The sequence below is a fragment of the Lucilia cuprina genome, chromosome 4 (genome assembly GCF_022045245.1).
Source record: "Lucilia cuprina isolate Lc7/37 chromosome 4, ASM2204524v1, whole genome shotgun sequence".
In the NCBI taxonomy this organism is placed as follows: Eukaryota; Metazoa; Arthropoda; class Insecta; order Diptera; family Calliphoridae; genus Lucilia; species Lucilia cuprina.
In genome coordinates this window covers 36,028,974-36,047,987 of record NC_060952.1, presented here as the reverse complement: position 1 = coordinate 36,047,987, position 19,014 = coordinate 36,028,974, and the positions used below count along the sequence as shown (strand labels likewise).

The 19,014-nt window shown below is 29.1% G+C and overlaps 1 protein-coding gene across 1 annotated transcript; it reads right to left on the bottom strand.

Annotated features, from left to right (window-relative positions):
* Nucleotides 1–7,326: 7,326 nt before the first annotated feature.
* On the bottom strand, nucleotides 7,327–18,187 carry LOC111691093 (facilitated trehalose transporter Tret1-2 homolog). The gene is made up of 7 exons (XM_023453733.2): nucleotides 17,822–18,187; nucleotides 15,280–15,394; nucleotides 15,061–15,210; nucleotides 10,851–10,907; nucleotides 10,610–10,738; nucleotides 10,301–10,545; nucleotides 7,327–8,388 (listed from the first exon to the last, which is right to left on the bottom strand). The coding sequence occupies exons 1-7, from the start codon at nucleotides 17,864–17,866 to the stop codon at nucleotides 7,615–7,617; spliced, it is 1,515 nt and encodes a 504-aa protein (XP_023309501.2). The 5' UTR covers nucleotides 17,867–18,187; the 3' UTR covers nucleotides 7,327–7,614.
* Between the last annotated feature and the right edge of the window lie 827 nt (nucleotides 18,188–19,014).

Genomic DNA, 19,014 nt, shown 5'->3' with positions numbered 1-19,014 from the left:
TATATCTGTCTACTTATCTATCTGTCTATCTATCTATCATTCTATCTATCTACCTTTCTATCTACCTATCTATCTCATTCTTAAGGATATTAAGTTATTGAGAGCAAACTAGAGGTGCATACATTTCATAAACTAAATTTTTCTATAACTTGGACTTAGTCCTTTTACACACTAAACTAGCTATATAAATATACCCGTTGTAGGTTATTTTTATACTAATTAAACCATTTATACTTATCTCTATTCTCATCTCAAGAAAATATTTTGTTATTTTACTAAATAAAAATCTGTCACGGTGTCACATTATTAACATTTTGAACTATGAATATATATTTTTAATTTCAGAAAATAGAAGGTGTATATGAAGAACCATGATTTTGCGATAACAATATTTTTCCTGTAGGCGCCGGTACACCTTGGTATTAGCAATAAGAACGGAGAAAAAATATTAGAAATTGTAAACATTTGTTTAACCGGGTGCTACAAATATTTTTTTTTTTACAATTATAAACTAATTTACAAATAAACTAAATTTTAAAAAAAATCCTATGAAAAAGATCCGAATCTTTAGTGAGAATCGCAACTTTTATTCTTTGTGAAATATGGAAATACTCAAATACCAAATTTCCCCGAATGTTGGTTCCATATTAAAATTAAAAATATTTAATTATTCGGTGACTTAATAACACTAAAATAAATATTTTTCTTTTAATAACCGTTACGTTATATTTTAATTATAATTAAACATACACATGTATTTGTTTTTGTTGCTTTACTTCCTCCCCCATTTTAATAATATGTTTTTGTCAGTTTTTTAATTTCACACACTACCTTATGAATATTAATAATATTTAATATTGTTAACTAAACTATTTTTTTTTTTTGTTAAATATTTTGGTGATTTTGTGAGTGACTGCTCAAGTTCAAATATATTGTGAAATATTTGTTAATTTAATTTTTGTATAATTATTATTATTATTAATCATAAACTTTATTTTAATTACAAAGAAAAATTTTTATTTACTTTGTACAATTAATGAAAATAATAATTCTTTGCTCGTAAATTGAGTTTTAAGTGTATATAAGATAAATAATAAAAAACTAATCATAAATATCTAATAAATAAAAAAAAAAACTATAAATATTTAATAAATTGTATAAAACGTAATTAATCCATTACAATTTATTGCATCTCATTTATGCTGAATTTATTTATTTGAAGGTCTTTCAAGAATTACTTTTTTATACTCTTTAACTCTATGTGTAGGGTATTTAATGGTTTGTCATTTCATTTGTAATTTCTTCAATACATTTTTTTTATAATTTCCATCTGCATGTTTCTTACAATCGATTTTCTACATCCAATACTTTAATACATATATCTTCCGTTATAGTTAGTAAAGTTTGTGTTCGAGAAGTTATCTACTTCCTTTTCGTGAAATCGGTCCCGAAATATCGGAAATATAAGCTGAATTACGAAACAAGGTGGCATGTCATAATGTCCAATGTCATAATGTCCATGGACATTATGACACACCAAAAAATGACATAACGTCCATGGACATTATGTCACTTTTTTAAAATGTCATAATGTCCATGGACATTGTGACACTTTGAAATCAGAAATGTATTAGAAAATTTGTTTAAAATTTAAGATAGGAACGCTCTTATCCCGAAAAGAATTGCTCCTAAATTTGGTAATTGTTACATTTTGGACTCCTATTAAAAAGTGTCCTGGATAGCTGGCCTTCGGCCGGGCGCAGGGGTTTCAAACTCTGGGGTATTTCGAACACCGGCTTCGCTAAATTAAGCCTTTTTTTTATAAATGGACTCTTTGAAATCCATGGACTTTATGTCCCATTGCTCATGGACATTGTAACACTTTTGAAATTGTCATAACGTCCATGGACATTATGACTCAATTTAGTGCATCATAACGTCTATGGACATTATGACACGCCACCCGAAACAACCCATAAACATATTGCTGAACGTTTTAAGAAAATGGAAGAAAATATAAGATTTTTAAATAATTAAAAGATAAAATATGTGTGAATATATTGTCCGTAATGGCCGACCATATGACACCCTAAGCCAGTTAAACATGTTAAAAATGTGGACTACTTTTTAATAATATAGCATTTAACAAGTTTTTTACCCTAATTCCGAAATATTTCTTTCTTTTCTAAAAAGGTATTATATGGGGGAAAGGAAACATATGGGTCATCTCCTGTAGGTAAGGTGTTTGTGTTCTAGTCTAATAGAACGGATGTTGTGGGTTTGATTCCGAACTGGGGCACTGGTTAAGAACGTACAACAGGTCAGTTGGAGTTCCAAATGTATTTCTTCGGATTCGATGTATATGTACATCCTAATTCAACTAACTAACTAACTATCTAACTATCTAACTAACTAACTAACGAACTAACTAACTAACTAACTAACTAACTAACTAACTAACTAACTAACTAACTAACTAACTATCTATCTATCTAACTAACTAACTAAGTAACTTTATCCCAGCAAAAAATTGTGCCTCCTCGGTAGCAGAATTCTAAGGCAGGGAGCTGTTGCTACTGCTAACCCTTTTTATGAAGGGTAAGCATTACATGACTATTGTAGTGGATTCCTCGCTCAGAGGAGCTGCTTAAGAAATCAAAAATGAACACATTTTACAATGTTGAACTTCATAATAAAGCATTTATGTTGAATTGAACCTTGTCTCTGATATACATAACCCATTTATTGTTTAATAAAACTGTGGATATTTATGTAAAATTTTGATGGGGGCTTTTCATAGGGGCTAGCGTTAAATGAGGCCCTATAATCATAAAATTCATCAGGGTCATCAAGGCTAGTATAGAACTTCGTTTTGCAGCTTTTTGTCGAGATACGAGTATATTGTATGGGGCCTATATGAAATAATGGACCGATGTTAACTATTTCCAATAGACTTTGTCTACAGTACAATAGAAGATCATGTGCCAACTTTCATAGAATTATCTCCAGAATTGCGACCTGTAGTTTGATTACAATGTTAACAAGCCTTATTCGGGGGTACAGTTGTATGGAGGCCAGGTAAAATAATGAACCGATCTTAGCCATTTTCAATAGGGTTCGTCCCTGGCCCAATAGAATATCAAGTACCAAATTTTATTGAATTATCTTCAAAATCGCGTAATTTGATTACAAGGTTTACATGGACGGACGGACGGACGGACGGACATAGCTAAATCGACTTAGAAAATGATTCTGAGGTGGGTATAGGACCAATATTATTGTGCTTTAAAACATTAGCACAAACCCAATATACGCTTCCCACTAAAGTGGTGTAGGGTATAATAAGGTAATTTTAAAGCTTTGAGAAGCAAATTTAAAGATGCAATTGAAGAAGCAGGATATATGTACGTTTCAAATAATTTCCATTATTTATAAAACAATTCATTCGATTTACAAATTTCTACGTCACACTATCAATATTTAAACTTGACATTCAAATATTTTCTAATTTAATCAGACTTTTTTATAACACACGCATTTCTTTTTAATCTTTTCGAATTATTTCCTATTAACCTCAAACGTTTTTCGCATAATTTTAAAAATTGAAAGTGAGCCAATAATTAAACAATAAATATTGTTGTAAAAATAAAATTGTATTTGTTAACATAATAAAAAAGTTGTTTGAAAGAAATAAAATATTGTAAAACTACTAGACTCAAATCATGTTTTTTAAACTATAAATTTTATAAAATTTTATAAAAATGGTAATATTGATAGAAAAAAACATGTGGTTAACAAATTAACAATTATAATTAAATACATATTTTACATTCACCAGAGACATTTAATTAATTATATTAATTTTTTATGGCAAATTTTGTTATTTATTTTCTTTAATTGTTAAATGTTAATGATTAAAACTATTAAAAGCATTTTTGTTTAGAAATCAGAACAGAGTCATCCCCTGTAGGATTTCTATCAAAATGCAATAAAATATGATAACCGTGATAGGTCACGTTTGTTTCTATTACAAAGAAATAAAAATAAATTTATAAAATAAAAGAATTTACATTAGATTTGCAATAATTAATCGCATTTTTTTAAGGGGCGTTGATTTTCACAACCGCATAATTAAATAAATAAATAAATCGTACAGCGCCAAAACATGATTATAATCTCTATAATACCTATACATATTTTCTATTACAAATTAAATTGATAAAGAAAAACGACATGGAGTAGTTGATAGGGGTTATCATTAGAGAGTATCTGATGGAAATAACATAAGTTTTAGAAAGTGTGATTTAGTGATTTAAATATAAACAAAATTTAATGGTTAACGATTAATCGAATATTATTTGAAATGTTTAAATTTCTAGTTCAAAATGCTGGTAAATTATGTTCTATATTTATCTTTACGATCCTTTATAAAAAAGCGCCTTAAAGCTTTAGTGTATAATATGTGAGAATTCCCGAATATTATTATCAGATTAGAAGTTAGTCTATAGAAATGTGTATTTTGAAAAATGGTTCTTTATATAGACTTAGGGGTTTACAAGAGAATCTTACGACTACTTTTTTTTATAGTGACTTTGAAATTATCTTGGTTCTATTGTTTTTGTCATTCCATTTGTAACAGATTGAAATATTGGTGTAGGATCCATTAAAGTACATATATTCTAGATTATAATTTGATTCATAGTCGAGCTAGCCATATCCGTTGAAAACCCGATAGCGTCCGCATGATCTATGATCAAGATTTCGCAAGGTCAATATACAACTGTCTTCAATGAATACAGTTTGAACTGTCATAACTGACAATATTGTGATGAAATTAGACAAATATTATATTTTACAGCGATCGGTTCATAAGATCCCTATCATGTTCCAATATAGCAATAAAATATTATACTAACATTAATTTCATTTTGATCGACCATAACTGGTCCTAATCTGACATAAAATTCTAGTATAGTTAGTCCGTATTTTAATGAAAAAGCTAGCCCCATTGGTTAAAGATTCTTACTTAACCCGTGCCATACTTAATTTCATGCTTTTAGGTCCAATATTTTAGAAAATTAAAAAAGTACCTTTTTAAGAACAAAAAACAAGTAGGAAAGTATAGTCGGGCATGGCCGACCATATGATACCCTACACCATGAGTATATTTTTTCAATTTTTACTTTTATAAAATTTTATTTTTTTTGTAAAGAAACTTTTATATTGAATATTACCATAATTCCAAAATATTTAAGCCATTTATTGATAAAAAAACTAAATTTCTAAATGAGGCTTTATATATGTAGGTCAAGTATGGGCCGCTCCTCGGTAAATTTGGGAAAAGGATATATTTCTAAATAACAGTTAGTTTTGTTGAGTTTCATTGCGATACATATGGTTACAAGTCAATTTTAGACGTTTAAGTCATTTTTTTAAAGGGGGGTTTGTATGGGGGCTAGGGTCAAATTTAGGCCGATCCTTACGAAAATCTGCAGTGTCATTTATACTTATATTAAACTTATTTGTGCCAATTTTTAGAGAGATAGCAGAATATTTGACGTAATTATAGCATAAAAAGTTCAAATCGGGAGGTACGGTTGTATGGGGGCTAGGTGAAATAATGGACCGATTTCAACCATTTTCAATAGGCTTCGTCCTTGTGCCAAAAAACATGCTTGGTCAAAATTTCATCAAATTATCTTGAAAATTGCGGCCTGTACCTTGCGCACAAGGTTTACATGGACAGCCAGCCAGCCGGACAGACGGACGGACGGACATGGCTTAAACGACTCAAAAAATGATTCTGAATCGATCGGTATACTTTAAGGTGGGTATTGGACCAATGTTTTTGTATGTTACAAACATCAGCACAAACGTATAATACCCTCCCCACTATAGTGGTGTAGGGTATAATAACCTTCTAGAAAGTTCTCTTCATGGATTTTCACTTAATCTGGGCTCTACATATATAATTTCATGATTCTAAGTTCAATATATTAGAAAATTTTAAAAGTACCTTTTGAAGAACAAAATAGTACAAAAAAGTCCCCCTTATTTTGTATAGCCCAGTTCTCAATTCGGACTATATATACTTAATTTTATGTTTTATGGTAGAAAGATTTTGGTTCTAACAAAACTTGTTTCAGTTGAATTTCATCGTTGTACTCGTATTTTGAAGCTATCAATGAACAGTAAAGACTTTTTTTGAAAGGGAGTTTATACGGCTGATATAGACCGATCCTCACAAAAGTTAGTAGAGAGATTTGCACTCACTTCTGTTAAGAAATAAGTGTCAATATCAATTTCTGATTTTGGCTCATACAAAATTTGTTTATATCGAATATTAACACTGTACTCGCATTTTTTGAAGAGGACCTTATATGGGGGATAGGGTCAATTAAAGACCAATTTTCATAAGTCCTTATAATCGTTCGCATAAGACTTATTTATGTGGAATTTAATCATTAAAATGGTATTTTTAAAGCAGTGATTGTTAAATGGTTTCCCGGGGACCCCTTGTATGGGAGCTATGTGAAAACGTGAATCGATATTGCCCATATTCAATACCAAACAAACCTTAACAAGAGAATATATATGAAAACTGTCTAACTCCTCCCGTGTGGTTTCTATCGTGATTTTACCAAACAGACGGATGGTCGAGATTGGTGGATGGTCTTAAAATTGAATAGGGACACAGAATGTATATAAATACTTTTATGGGTCTTAGTCGAATATTTCGATGTGATATAAAAGGAATGATTTAGAATATAATAATTATAAAAATCCTGCTCGAAAAATGTTAATTCTTGTTTTACAAAAATATCATAATTACAATTTGTAAAAATAATTACATAATTACAAATTGTAAAAATAAGTTTATACAAATTGGACCCATCAGCGGTACTTCACAAAAAATGTTATTTTTCGGTTTTTTTCAAAATAAAAATTCCTTTATTTTTACAAATTCAATATTAATATTAATAACTAAATATAATTAATAACTTTTACATTGTTTTTTTGTCATTCAAAAAAATTTTTTTTACTAAACAATAAACTTAAAAATAGTGTAAATATTTGCACATTACAGTTTGTTGCTGTTGCTTTTGTAATAAATTAATAAATAATAAAACTAAACATACGTAAATATTAAAACAGAAATGATAAAATAATAAATAACTTAAAAAAGTAACAACAAAAAGTTTAATTTCATAATAAAATAAATTTAAACAAGATAAATAATTTGTAATTTACTACACAGATTAAGTAAATACATTTTTTTTAATAAAATTTGAACAATCATTTAGGGAAATTTTTAAAAAAAAACTTTTAACAATCATTGTAAATTCATTAATTCAAAAAAATATTTATTAGCTTTCTTAATATATTATTACGTATACCAAGTTAACTAAACTATTTCCGATTTAGTAGGGAAGTTTTACTCTATAAACTAAATAGTTTATTCAAATATATTTCATTTCTAATTTGGTGTTAAGCTGTTTTATATACAAATTAAAAATTTATCTAAACTATAAACTACAAGAAACTTTAAATTACTTTAAATAATTACAACTAAAACAAAATTAAAATAATAACTAAATAATCTCTGACATTAGTTTATTTATCACCGCCCAACCACATTTGTATTTGAGCTGAACTTTTGCCTTTTGTCTCCAATACCATTGAATAAACATAAATGGTGGCAATCAGCATGCAAAAGGCAAAAAACCAAAATGTCATGTCAGAACCCCAGGCAGTGATCATGGAACCAAAAGTTTTCGTTACACAAAATACCGAAAACCAATTGGACATGACCGTAAGAGCTACAGCGGTGGCTTTAACATCAGGCAAGAAAAGTTCACCCATCATCAGCCAAGGCACAGGACCATAACCTACCGAAAATGTTACCATAAACAAGACCACACAGAGTAATGGTAACCAGCCTAAAGAGGAGACATCTTTACCGTTTTCTTTCATATTGAAATAAGCACCCAAAATAACTAAACAAATAGTTACAATGGTACTACTGAAAAGCAACAGGGACTTGCGACCGGCTCTTTCAATCATCACGGAAGACGCCAATGTCATAACGACCTGTACAAAACCCACAATAATTGAACAGATTGAAGGATCTAGAGTACTGCCGGCTGACTGGAAAATAGGTACTGTATAAAAGATGACCGCATTGATGCCAGAGAACTGCTGGAAAAACATGAGTAACATGGAAATTATGAGACCTCTACGTGCTGCACGTATACGAAAGAGATCCATGAACGAGGCATTACTACCGGCCTGATCTAGTTCTGCTTGGATTTGTTGAATGGCCGAGCGAGAATCACAATAACGACCCCAGAGAAATTTAAGCGACAAAGCAGCATCACCGCGACGTCCCTAGAATTATAAAGAGAAAAATATAGATAGAGATAGACTACAGAGTAGATTATTTATAAACTAGACTTTAGACTAGACCATAGACTAGACATTAGACTAGACTATAGACTAGACTATAGACTATACTATAGACTAGACTATAGACTAGACTATAGACTAAACTATAGACTAGACTATAGACTAGACTATAGACTAGACTAGACTATAGACTAGACTATAGACTAGACTATAGACTAAACTATAGACTAAACTATATACTAGACTATAGACTAAACTATAGACTAAACTATATACTAGACTATAGACTAGACTATAGACTAGACTATAGACTAGACTATAGACTAGACTATAGACTAGACTATAGACTAGACTATAGACTAGACTATAGACTAGACTATAGACTAGACTATAGACTAGACTATAGACTAGACTATAGACTAGACTATAGACTAGACTATAGACTAGACTATAGACTAGACTATAGGCTAGACTATAGACTAGACTATAGACTAGACTATAGACTAGACTATAGACTAGACTATAGACTAGACTATAGACTAGACTATAGACTAGACTATAGACTAGACTATAGACTAGACTATAGACTAGACTATAGACTAGACTATAGACTAGACTATAGACTAGACTATAGACTAGACTATAGACTAGACTATAGACTAGACTATAGACTAGACTATAGACTAGACTATAGACTAGACTATAGACTAGACTATAGACTAGACTATAGACTAGACTATAGATTAGACTATAGACTAGACTATAGACTAGACTATAGACTAGACTATAGACTAGACTATAGACTAGACTATATACTAGACTATAGACTAGACTATAGACTAGACTATAGACTAGACTATAGACTAGACTATAGACTAGACTATAGACTAGACTATAGACTAGACTATAGACTAGACTATAGACTAGACTATAGACTAGACTATAGACTAGACTATAGACTAGACTATAGACTAGACTATAGACTAGACTATAGACTAGACTGATAGACTATAGACTAGACTATAGACTAGACTATAGACTAGACTATAGACTAGACTATAGACTAGACTATAGACTAGACTATAGACTAGACTATAGACTAGACTATAGACTAGACTATAGACTAGACTATAGACTAGACTATAGACTAGACTATAGACTAGACTATAGACTAGACTATAGACTAGACTATAGACTAGACTATAGACTAGACTATAGACTAGACTATAGACTAGACTATAGACTAGACTATAGACTAGATAGACTAGACTATAGACTAGACTATAGATTAGACTATAGACTAGACTATAGATTAGACTATAGACTAGACTATAGACTAGACTATAGACTAGACTAGACTATAGACTAGACTAGACTATAGACTAGACTAGACTATAGACTAGACTATAGACTAGACTAGACTATAGACTAGACTAGACTAGACTAGACTAGACTAGACTAGACTAGACTAGACTAGACTATAGACTAGACTATACACTAGACTAAAGACTAGACTATAGACTAGACTATAGACTAAACTATAGACTAGACTATAGACTAGACTATAGACTAGACTATAGACTAGACTATAGACTAGACTATAGACTAGACTATAGACTAGACTATAGACTAGACTATAGACTAGACTATAGACTAGACTATAGACTAGACTATAGACTAGACTATAGACTAGACTATAGACTAGACTATAGACTAGACTATAGACTAGACTATAGACTAGACTATAGACTAGACTATAGACTAGACTATAGACTAGACCATAGACTAGACTATAAATTAGACAGTAGACTAGACTATAGATAAAACTGTAGACTAGATTATAGTCTAGACTATAGACTAAACCAAAGACTAATACTACTATCCTTATATTTACCTTCTTCAATAAATATGTAGGAGTCTCCGGCAGAAATAACATGCCCAAAAACAAAGCCAATGGCACCATCAAACACAATACACTCAATGTAGTCCAGGTGACAACAGCACCAATTAAATACACCAACAGAATGCCAAAAGTCAACATTAACTGAAATAGCGTACCCAAAGTGCCTCTTATACTATCTTCAGCAATTTCTGAAATATACATAGGAGCAACTACACAGAAACTGCCAGTAGCTAGACCTAGAAATGGTAAAAATAATTTGTTATTCAGGAAATTTTCATAGAAATATTTTTCAAACTGTACCAATAGTAAAACGTGCAAAATATAACATGCCAGCAGATTTGGCGAAAATAATACAAATCCAGGCGACAATAAAAGGAATATCCATAGCCAAGGCGGTGTAACGTCTACCAATAGCATCAGCAACGTAACCTGTAAGATATAAAGTAGTGGAATTGTAATGAAAATGTTCAAAATAGTATTTTTTCTGAATATAAGGTTTATTTTGTCCTAAATATATTTTAGAGTTATGCTTATAACTTACCTGTTGGTAAAGCTCCTAAAAAGGCTCCTATAGCCAGCAAGGAACTAACCCAGGTCTCTGTAAAAAAAGTTTAAATTTTTTATTATATTTAGCTATATATCGATGATCATAGGTTGACTACAAATAACTAACATATTTTTCGAACATGTCTGAATCATAACTAACATCTAAGCATTAAATGAAGTCTTTTGACTAAGTAAAAGTCTCATATAAGAAAATTTTGTTAGTTAGATAGTGTCAACATTTCAATGAATTACTTATTATATAACTTTGTGATTACACTTCATATTTGCTAAAAACATTTTCAATTGGCGCTATTGTGTTTTTGTTAGAATTGTTATTTAATTTATTTATCAAGGTTTTTACCCTTGATTGATTTTCATATTCTATTTATTAAATGATAAAAAACAAATTATTCAAGTTTCATTAAATTCTTAAGTACAATTCAGATGACAATTTACTATGGAAAATTATAGAACTGCTCAAGATAAATTCAATTGTCTAGGTTGGGTAATGTTTTGTGAAAATATTTTAAGAAAATTATTTGTATAAACTAATTTTAATTATAACTAATTTTTATGATTTCTTAATAGTTTATATATATTAATGTTACAGATATACATATATGTCCCATATAGATCCCGCATATCTTAGGTCATTTTAGCATTAGTTTTTTTTTAAATTTTGATGAAGAGAAAAATGTGTAGTTCTTTCTCTCAACAAAGTAATGTGAAAAACTTTCCACTTATTTAATAGCTATTAAATAATTTTTGGCACAACCATTTCTTTATTTTTCTACAATTTCCTATTACAAATACAGATAAATAAAATGACTAATTAATTTCGACGCCTTAATTTTGGTGACGTTAATTTCAAACTTTGGACCGATATTGACGCAGTAAAAATAATCAAGCAAATCATAGATCTTGTGTCTGATGTCAGCATTGAAATACTCAACTTTTAACCTTCAAAGTGTATATACAGTTATATCGCAAATAAGAAAATTTGTAAAATTATAGATTTAATCACAACTATTTAGTCATGATCGATCAGGACGAATATTATGTGTAAACCCATAATCAAAAAATTTCCGAAAATGAAAAGGGCCTTTAATGAGAGCTTAAGTACGGTCAGTACCCCTCCATATTAAAATAAGTAAGAATGTTATGGAATGCTCCCCTATAAACAGTAATGAGCGTTCAATTAGTTTTCTAAAGGGGACCTTATATGGGGGAGGGGTCAATTATGGGCGTATTCTCACAAAACTCGGTAGATGGAGTTGTGTTCATAAAAAACTTACCTCTATCGAATTTTAGCACTATTCTCCTACTTTCAACCAGTTGTGAGCGTCAAAGTATTTTTCTGAGGGGGACCTTATATGGAGGGTATGGATAATTAGGACCGATCCTCATAAAATTTGGTAGAGGGAATTTGACTCATATAAGACTTATTTATGACAAATTTGTTTAGATATGTCTGTTAAGGCTATATTTCAGGGGCCATTTGTATGGGATCTATGCGAAAACGTCGACCTATATTTCCCATTTTCAATACCCAATAAACTTTAGCTATAAAAAATATTTATGAAAAATGTAAACTCTCTAGCATTTTCCGTTCGGAGTCTATCGTGCTTTTAACAGACAGACGGACAGACTTTTAAACCAGCATAAATTTTAAACAGTTATGATTGTTAACTCTGTTTTCCAGGGGTCCACTTATAAAGATATTATGCCAAAATGTGGACCGATTTTTAATACCAAACAAACCTTACCTATAGGTTGTATTTGTGTCAAATTTCAACTCTCTATCTCGTCTCGTTCGAACCCTATTCTGCTTTCAACAGGCAGACAGATTGGCTATATCGGCTTAGAATGTAATAAGGAACCAGAAAATATATAGTTTAGTGAATTTATCATCAATCTTTCGATGTGTTACAAACCGAAGGACCCATCTATGTTTGGAATAAGTATAATTATAATGAGATTCTGTATATATGGATATAGTATTCTAACTTGTTTGATTATAATATGATCTAGCCATGACCGTCCAACTGTCAGTTTGTAAACACGATCGAAACTAAGCCAGAGTATATAGAAGCTAAAATCGTGACAGAATTCAAGACATTGTTGTCAACCCTAGATCCTATGTTTTCGCTTCTTTGGAAGTAAAAAATCATCACTTCCACAGAAGGTAACAAAATCACTCAGAGCTATTTTTGAAGTTGTGCTAAATGTTATTCTTTTGGAAGTACTTCGTTTTATTTTTGCTGGGCAATGCCATCATACCCCATTATTTCGATTATTTCATAAATACATAATAGTTTTTAAATTAAACTGATTCACAATTTCGGAAATACCTAAAGAATCACTAAATAATTGAGTTGAAACACTTACAAAACTATTTGTATTAAAAGTTATATAGGCGCCTTAAAACATTAATATATTTATTTATACCCCAGTATTCTATTTACACACTTCAAAATTTAATTGAAATTAAAAATAAAGTTTTTTTTTGCGATAAATCAACACTTCACTTAACACATTACCAATGATTCAGTTCGAAAAAGTCGTACGAAAATTATAAACACGCGTTACAATAGTGTTGTATGTTATTTACCCTAACAAACTATAATTTGAAGTGTTCACACATGCCGGTAAAAAACTAAAGGAGTAAATTCTTAAAAAAATAATAATAAATTAAAATTGATTTTTTTGAAGAGTACATAATTTAAATACTCTGTTGAAATACGTTAATATAATAACACGATAATTGAATAACGTTAATATAATACACAGTTTTATGTACAAACATACATATGTATGTACTACGGTAGTAATGAAAAAATCTAAAACTAGTAAATTTATTTAATATCAAGTTTACATTTATAACATCATCCACAATTCAATACAACTCAAGTGCAAGTATAAGGAAACTTAACACTTCTGCAAATATAAATTTTATTTGAGCTGTGATTTAAAAATAAATATAACAAAAACAATTATGAAACAAAAAAATATATAGACGGCCATAACCGACAATGTAAAGATGTTTAATATATAGAGGTATAGGACCTATAACCATCAAAACTAACAGACAGTGGTACAGAGTTTCAAATTGAAATTTTGAAAAAATACCGTAAAACTTTATAACTATAGACAATTTGAAAAAGTTGATCAGGAAGTGATAATCTTTTCTATAGAAAAGTTGATCAGGAAGTGATGATCTTTTCTATAGAAAAGTTGATCAGGAACTGATGATCTTTTCTTTAGAAAAGTTGATCAGGAACTGATGATCTTTTCTTTAGAAAAGTTGATCAGGAACTGATGATCTTTTCTTTAGAAAAGTTGATCAGGAACTGATGATCTGTACTTTAGAAAAGTTGATCAGGAACTGATGATCTTTTCTTTAGAAAAGTTGATCAGGAACTGATGATCTTTTCTTTAGAAAAGTTGATCAGGAACTGATGATCTTTTCTATAGAAAAGTTGATCAGGAACTGATGATCTTTTCTATAGAAAAGTTGATCAGGAACTGATGATCTTTTCTATAGAAAAGTTGATCAGGAACTGATGATCTTTTCTATAGAAAAGTTGATCAGGAACTGTTGATCTTTTCTTTAGAAAAATTGATCAGGAACTGTCGATCTTTTCTATAGAAAAGTTGATCAGGAACTGATAATCATTTCTATAGAAAAGTTGATCAGGAACTGATGATCTTTTCTATAGAAAAGTTGATCAGGAACTGATGATCTTTTCTGTAGAAAAGTTGATCAGACACAGATGATTTTTTCTGTAGAAAAGTTGATCAGACACAGATGATTTTTTCTGTAGAAAAATTGATCAGAAGCTATAAAAATGTTGACTGATGATTTTTCTATGGAAAAGAGAATCAGAAACTAGTCATCTTTTCTTCAGATATTGATAAGAAACTTTATATAAGAATATCAGAAACTGTTGATATTTTCTACATAAGAGTTGAACAGAAACTTGCATGATCGGAGTAATTTTGATTCTTCACACTTAAGTAGTGTAGGGTATAATAATGCGCAATCACTTGAAAATTATTTACAAACAAAAGTTTCTATGTAATACTATAATTGAGGCATTGAAATTGTTATAGTATTTGGTTGACACTTGAAAATTTAATCACAGTTAAATAGAACAATAAATTAATTTTTGTTCATATTTTCCGCATTAATTCATTTGACTTACGTTGGCTTAATGTCAATTGCAATTCTGATGTATTAGTATCGGTTGAATTACTAACTGTTGCATTTGTACTCGTATCAGGAGCACTGATTTGTGGTAGAACGGGTGAAGTCCAGGCAAGTGCGGTACCCGCTGAGACGGCACCGAGACACACTGTAAAAATTAGTGGTAATATATAGTTAGTGGTTTAAATTAGGTTTTAGTTTTACATTTGTTACTCACCTATTAAGGCAGCCACATATTGCATTTTCTTAGAAGTTTTAACCACACCATCCTGAAGTGGATCATACAGCATGGGATTGCGGGCATGTGGATCACTATCTTCCTGACTAACAGTCTGTTAAATAAAACAAAAATATTTTAAATTTTAATAATACAATACCACTGTGCATATTTGTTTATTTAAATTGACAATTTGCAAAAAAAAGAAAAAAAACATAAACTAATTTAGATCTTATTGCTTCCTCCTAACTACTTCCTTCTTTTATTTCTTTTAAAACGATAAAAAACAATGCATTTTTTAAACATTTTTTTTCTACAAAATATAACAAATTTCGGACTTTGTTCTGTAATTGTAAAAGTTCAAGTTTACTTGTTTTGTTATTTTCTTAAAATAAATTTAAAAAAAATACACACAATTTAAAGATAAAAAGAAAAATTTCTCTGTCTAAGGTATGCACTACAACAACGACAACAACAATTATATTTAAACAAAATGTTTTGTACCACTGTAATGTCTAATTTTATAACAAATAGTTGGCGTATTTCACGTGCTGAAAATAACAACAAAAACTTGATCGAAAGAACGAGACAGATAGAACATTTTCTACGTCAGTGTCTAAATGGCGCCAAAGTTTAAAGTATTTTCAAAATTTTTTATTTAAAGGAATTGCAGTAAACACATTTTGTTTTTAATTAAATAAGTCTTTAGAAATAATATATTTTTATTTATTTAATATTTTTAAAAATAATATAAATTTTTGCATAATTTTTAATCTGGCGTATCTTTTTAATTTTATTTTTGTAGCTGGTTTTGCCTTTTTCTTCGCAATTTTATTTGGCTTTAGTCCATGTACGCAATAATACATAAAACTTAATTTTTTTTAGAAAATTTGTTTATTCGTCACAATTATTTAACACTTGTAACAACCGTTCGAGTTCTAGTTCAGTTCTAGTTCAGTTCTAGTTCAGTTCTAGTTCAGTTCTAGTTCAGTTCTAGTTCAGTTCTAGTTCAGTTCTAGTTCAGTTCTAGTTCAGTTCTAGTTCAGTTCTAGTTCAGTTCTAGTTCAGTTCTAGTTCAGTTCTAGTTCAGTCCTTGGTCCGTTTCGATTTCTAGTTCAGTTCTTGGTCCGTTTCGAGTTCAGTTCTTGTTCTGATGAACTTTTGTATAGAAAAGTTGTTTAGTAACTGATGATCAATTCTATAGCATAGTTGATCCGGAACTGATAGAAAAAGTTAATCAGAAACTGATTTTATAGAAGTTGATTTCCCATAGAAAAGTTAATCAGAAATAGATGATCTTTTGTAAAGATATGTTGATGAAATTTTTTATAGAAAAGTTGATTTGGAACATATATATTTTCTATATTTAATAGTTGAACATAAACTGTTGATTCTTTCTATAGAAAAGTTGATTAGAAACTGAGGATATTTAGTATAGAAGTGTTAATCACAAACTAATGATCTTTGGTGATGGTGATGGAAAAGATGATCAAATACTGATGATCTTTTATATAGAAAAGTTTATCAGGAATGAACTTTTCCAAGGAATAGTTGATTAGTTACTTATGATATTTTCCATACAAAAGTTAATCAAGAACTTATGATCTATTTTTAAAGAAAAGTGCTCAGTAACTAATGATATTTTATATAGAAAATTTGGTCACGAACTGATTATCTCTTGTATAGCAAATTTGATCATGAATTGATCATCATGATCAGATGATCTTTTGTATAAAAAAATTTATCAATAACTGATGATCTTGATGACCTCTTCTATAGAAAAGATGATCAACTGACGATCTTTTCTAAGGAAAAGTTGATCATAAACCCATAATATTTTCTTTAGAAAAGTTGATCAGGAATTGATGATCTTTTGTATAGAAAAAGGAAAAGTTGATCAAAAATAAATAATCTTTATTCCAGAAAAGTTGAGTTTTAGTTCAGTTCTAGTTCAGTACTAGATGAAGTATCATTTGCGTACACAGAACATTACTTTTCGTTGAATTATTATATTACAAATGTTTAAGTTCTAATTTAATTCTGTAATAAGTTAAAGTCTAAAATTTAATAAGTTATTATTAAAAATTAGTTCATTTCAATTCAAATCTCTGATGTTCCACAATTATTGTTATTTAAAAGGTACAAAACGGTTTATATAGTGTTAAACTTGATTATCACAATATGTATGCAAAATATGACAATTTTAATGCTTGACATAAAATTTCGCACATTTAAATAAAAATATTTTGAAAATAATAATTATTATTTTCCGACGGTTTTCTTAAGTTGAATATTTTATTTCTATTTTTAAAATTCTTCAGCTGCTTTTGTAAATAAAATAAAAAATAACAACAACAAAAAATAAATAAAAAATTTAACCAAAATTATTCAATATATAAATGTCTAACGAAAGGGGTGTGTACAAGTTCGAAAATATTCTGCAAAAGTAGGAGTGTATTCTATATTAGGGGGCATGGATGGATGCAACAAAATTTAAATTAAAATTAAAAATACATAAACAAATTAAAATAAATTAATTTACCTGCCACCAACGCGCCATGGCGCGTACTACTTTGTCCGAATCCATTGTCTTTTTTAAAAACTTTTGATAAAATTATATAATTTTTTTATTTAAAAAAATCAAACAAAAGCAGTTAAGGCAACTTTTTTGTCAAATATATTCCTTTTTTAACAAATATTATGTAAAATTATTTAATTTTATTTTAATATAAAATAAATTAAATTTTACTTTGTTCGTTGTAAATCTCTTAACCACACTGAAACACTTTTTACTTAAATTTATCAATATTTTTCAATATTTTATAACATTTTTATAAAAAAAAATTCAGTTTCATAAACCGAACGAATATTTTATTTTTTATTATTTATAATTTATTTAATTGTCGTGCTGCTACCTCAAAATCTGTTCAAAGACTAAATTTTCTCTTCGAATATTTTTGTTAAAAACTTTTATTTCAATTAATTTTCGAATATTCTTTTATGCATTTTTACATTTTCTAAATAATTTTCCTTTTTCGAATTGTCTCTTAATTTATTTTCGCCTTAGTTCTGTATATTTTATGCTTTTCTATTTGTTTTTATTTACAGAATCTAAAAGATGATGCAGAAACAGAAATCTCAGAAATTGCATTGTTTTAATTTAAGAATATAAATTTCAATTCAATACTATTTCAATTTAGTTTGTTGTATTATTGTCTGTGATTTGCAAAAAAAAAAAAAGAAAACTAAATATTTACCTCATAACAAAGTGAATTTTAATTGTTATTGACGTTAATTCATATTTATTTTATTTTACACTAAAATTCAATAAATCTTTGTGATTCATTAGAGGAGGCTGATTGGAAAATTTTTAAATCAGTTCATGAATTAATTAAATGATACAAATACGATCATGTGTTTTGAACCTTTTCATTCATTATTAACTATTTATTATATTTAAATCTTAAATAAGTTTAATGATCTTTGAAAGCAAATCATTAATTATTTTGGGCCGACACAGTGAACAAAATGTATTTTATTTGGCATATGACGATGAATATTCGTAAGCTGAACCGTTTTTAAAATACGAAATTTCAAAATGAAATTGTTATAACAATGATCCTATGATCCTAGTTCAGTTCTAGTTCAGTTCTAGTTCAGTTCTAGTTCAGTTCTAGTTCAGTTCTAGTTCAGTTCTAGTTCAGTTCTAGTTCAGTTCTAGTTCAGTTCTAGTTT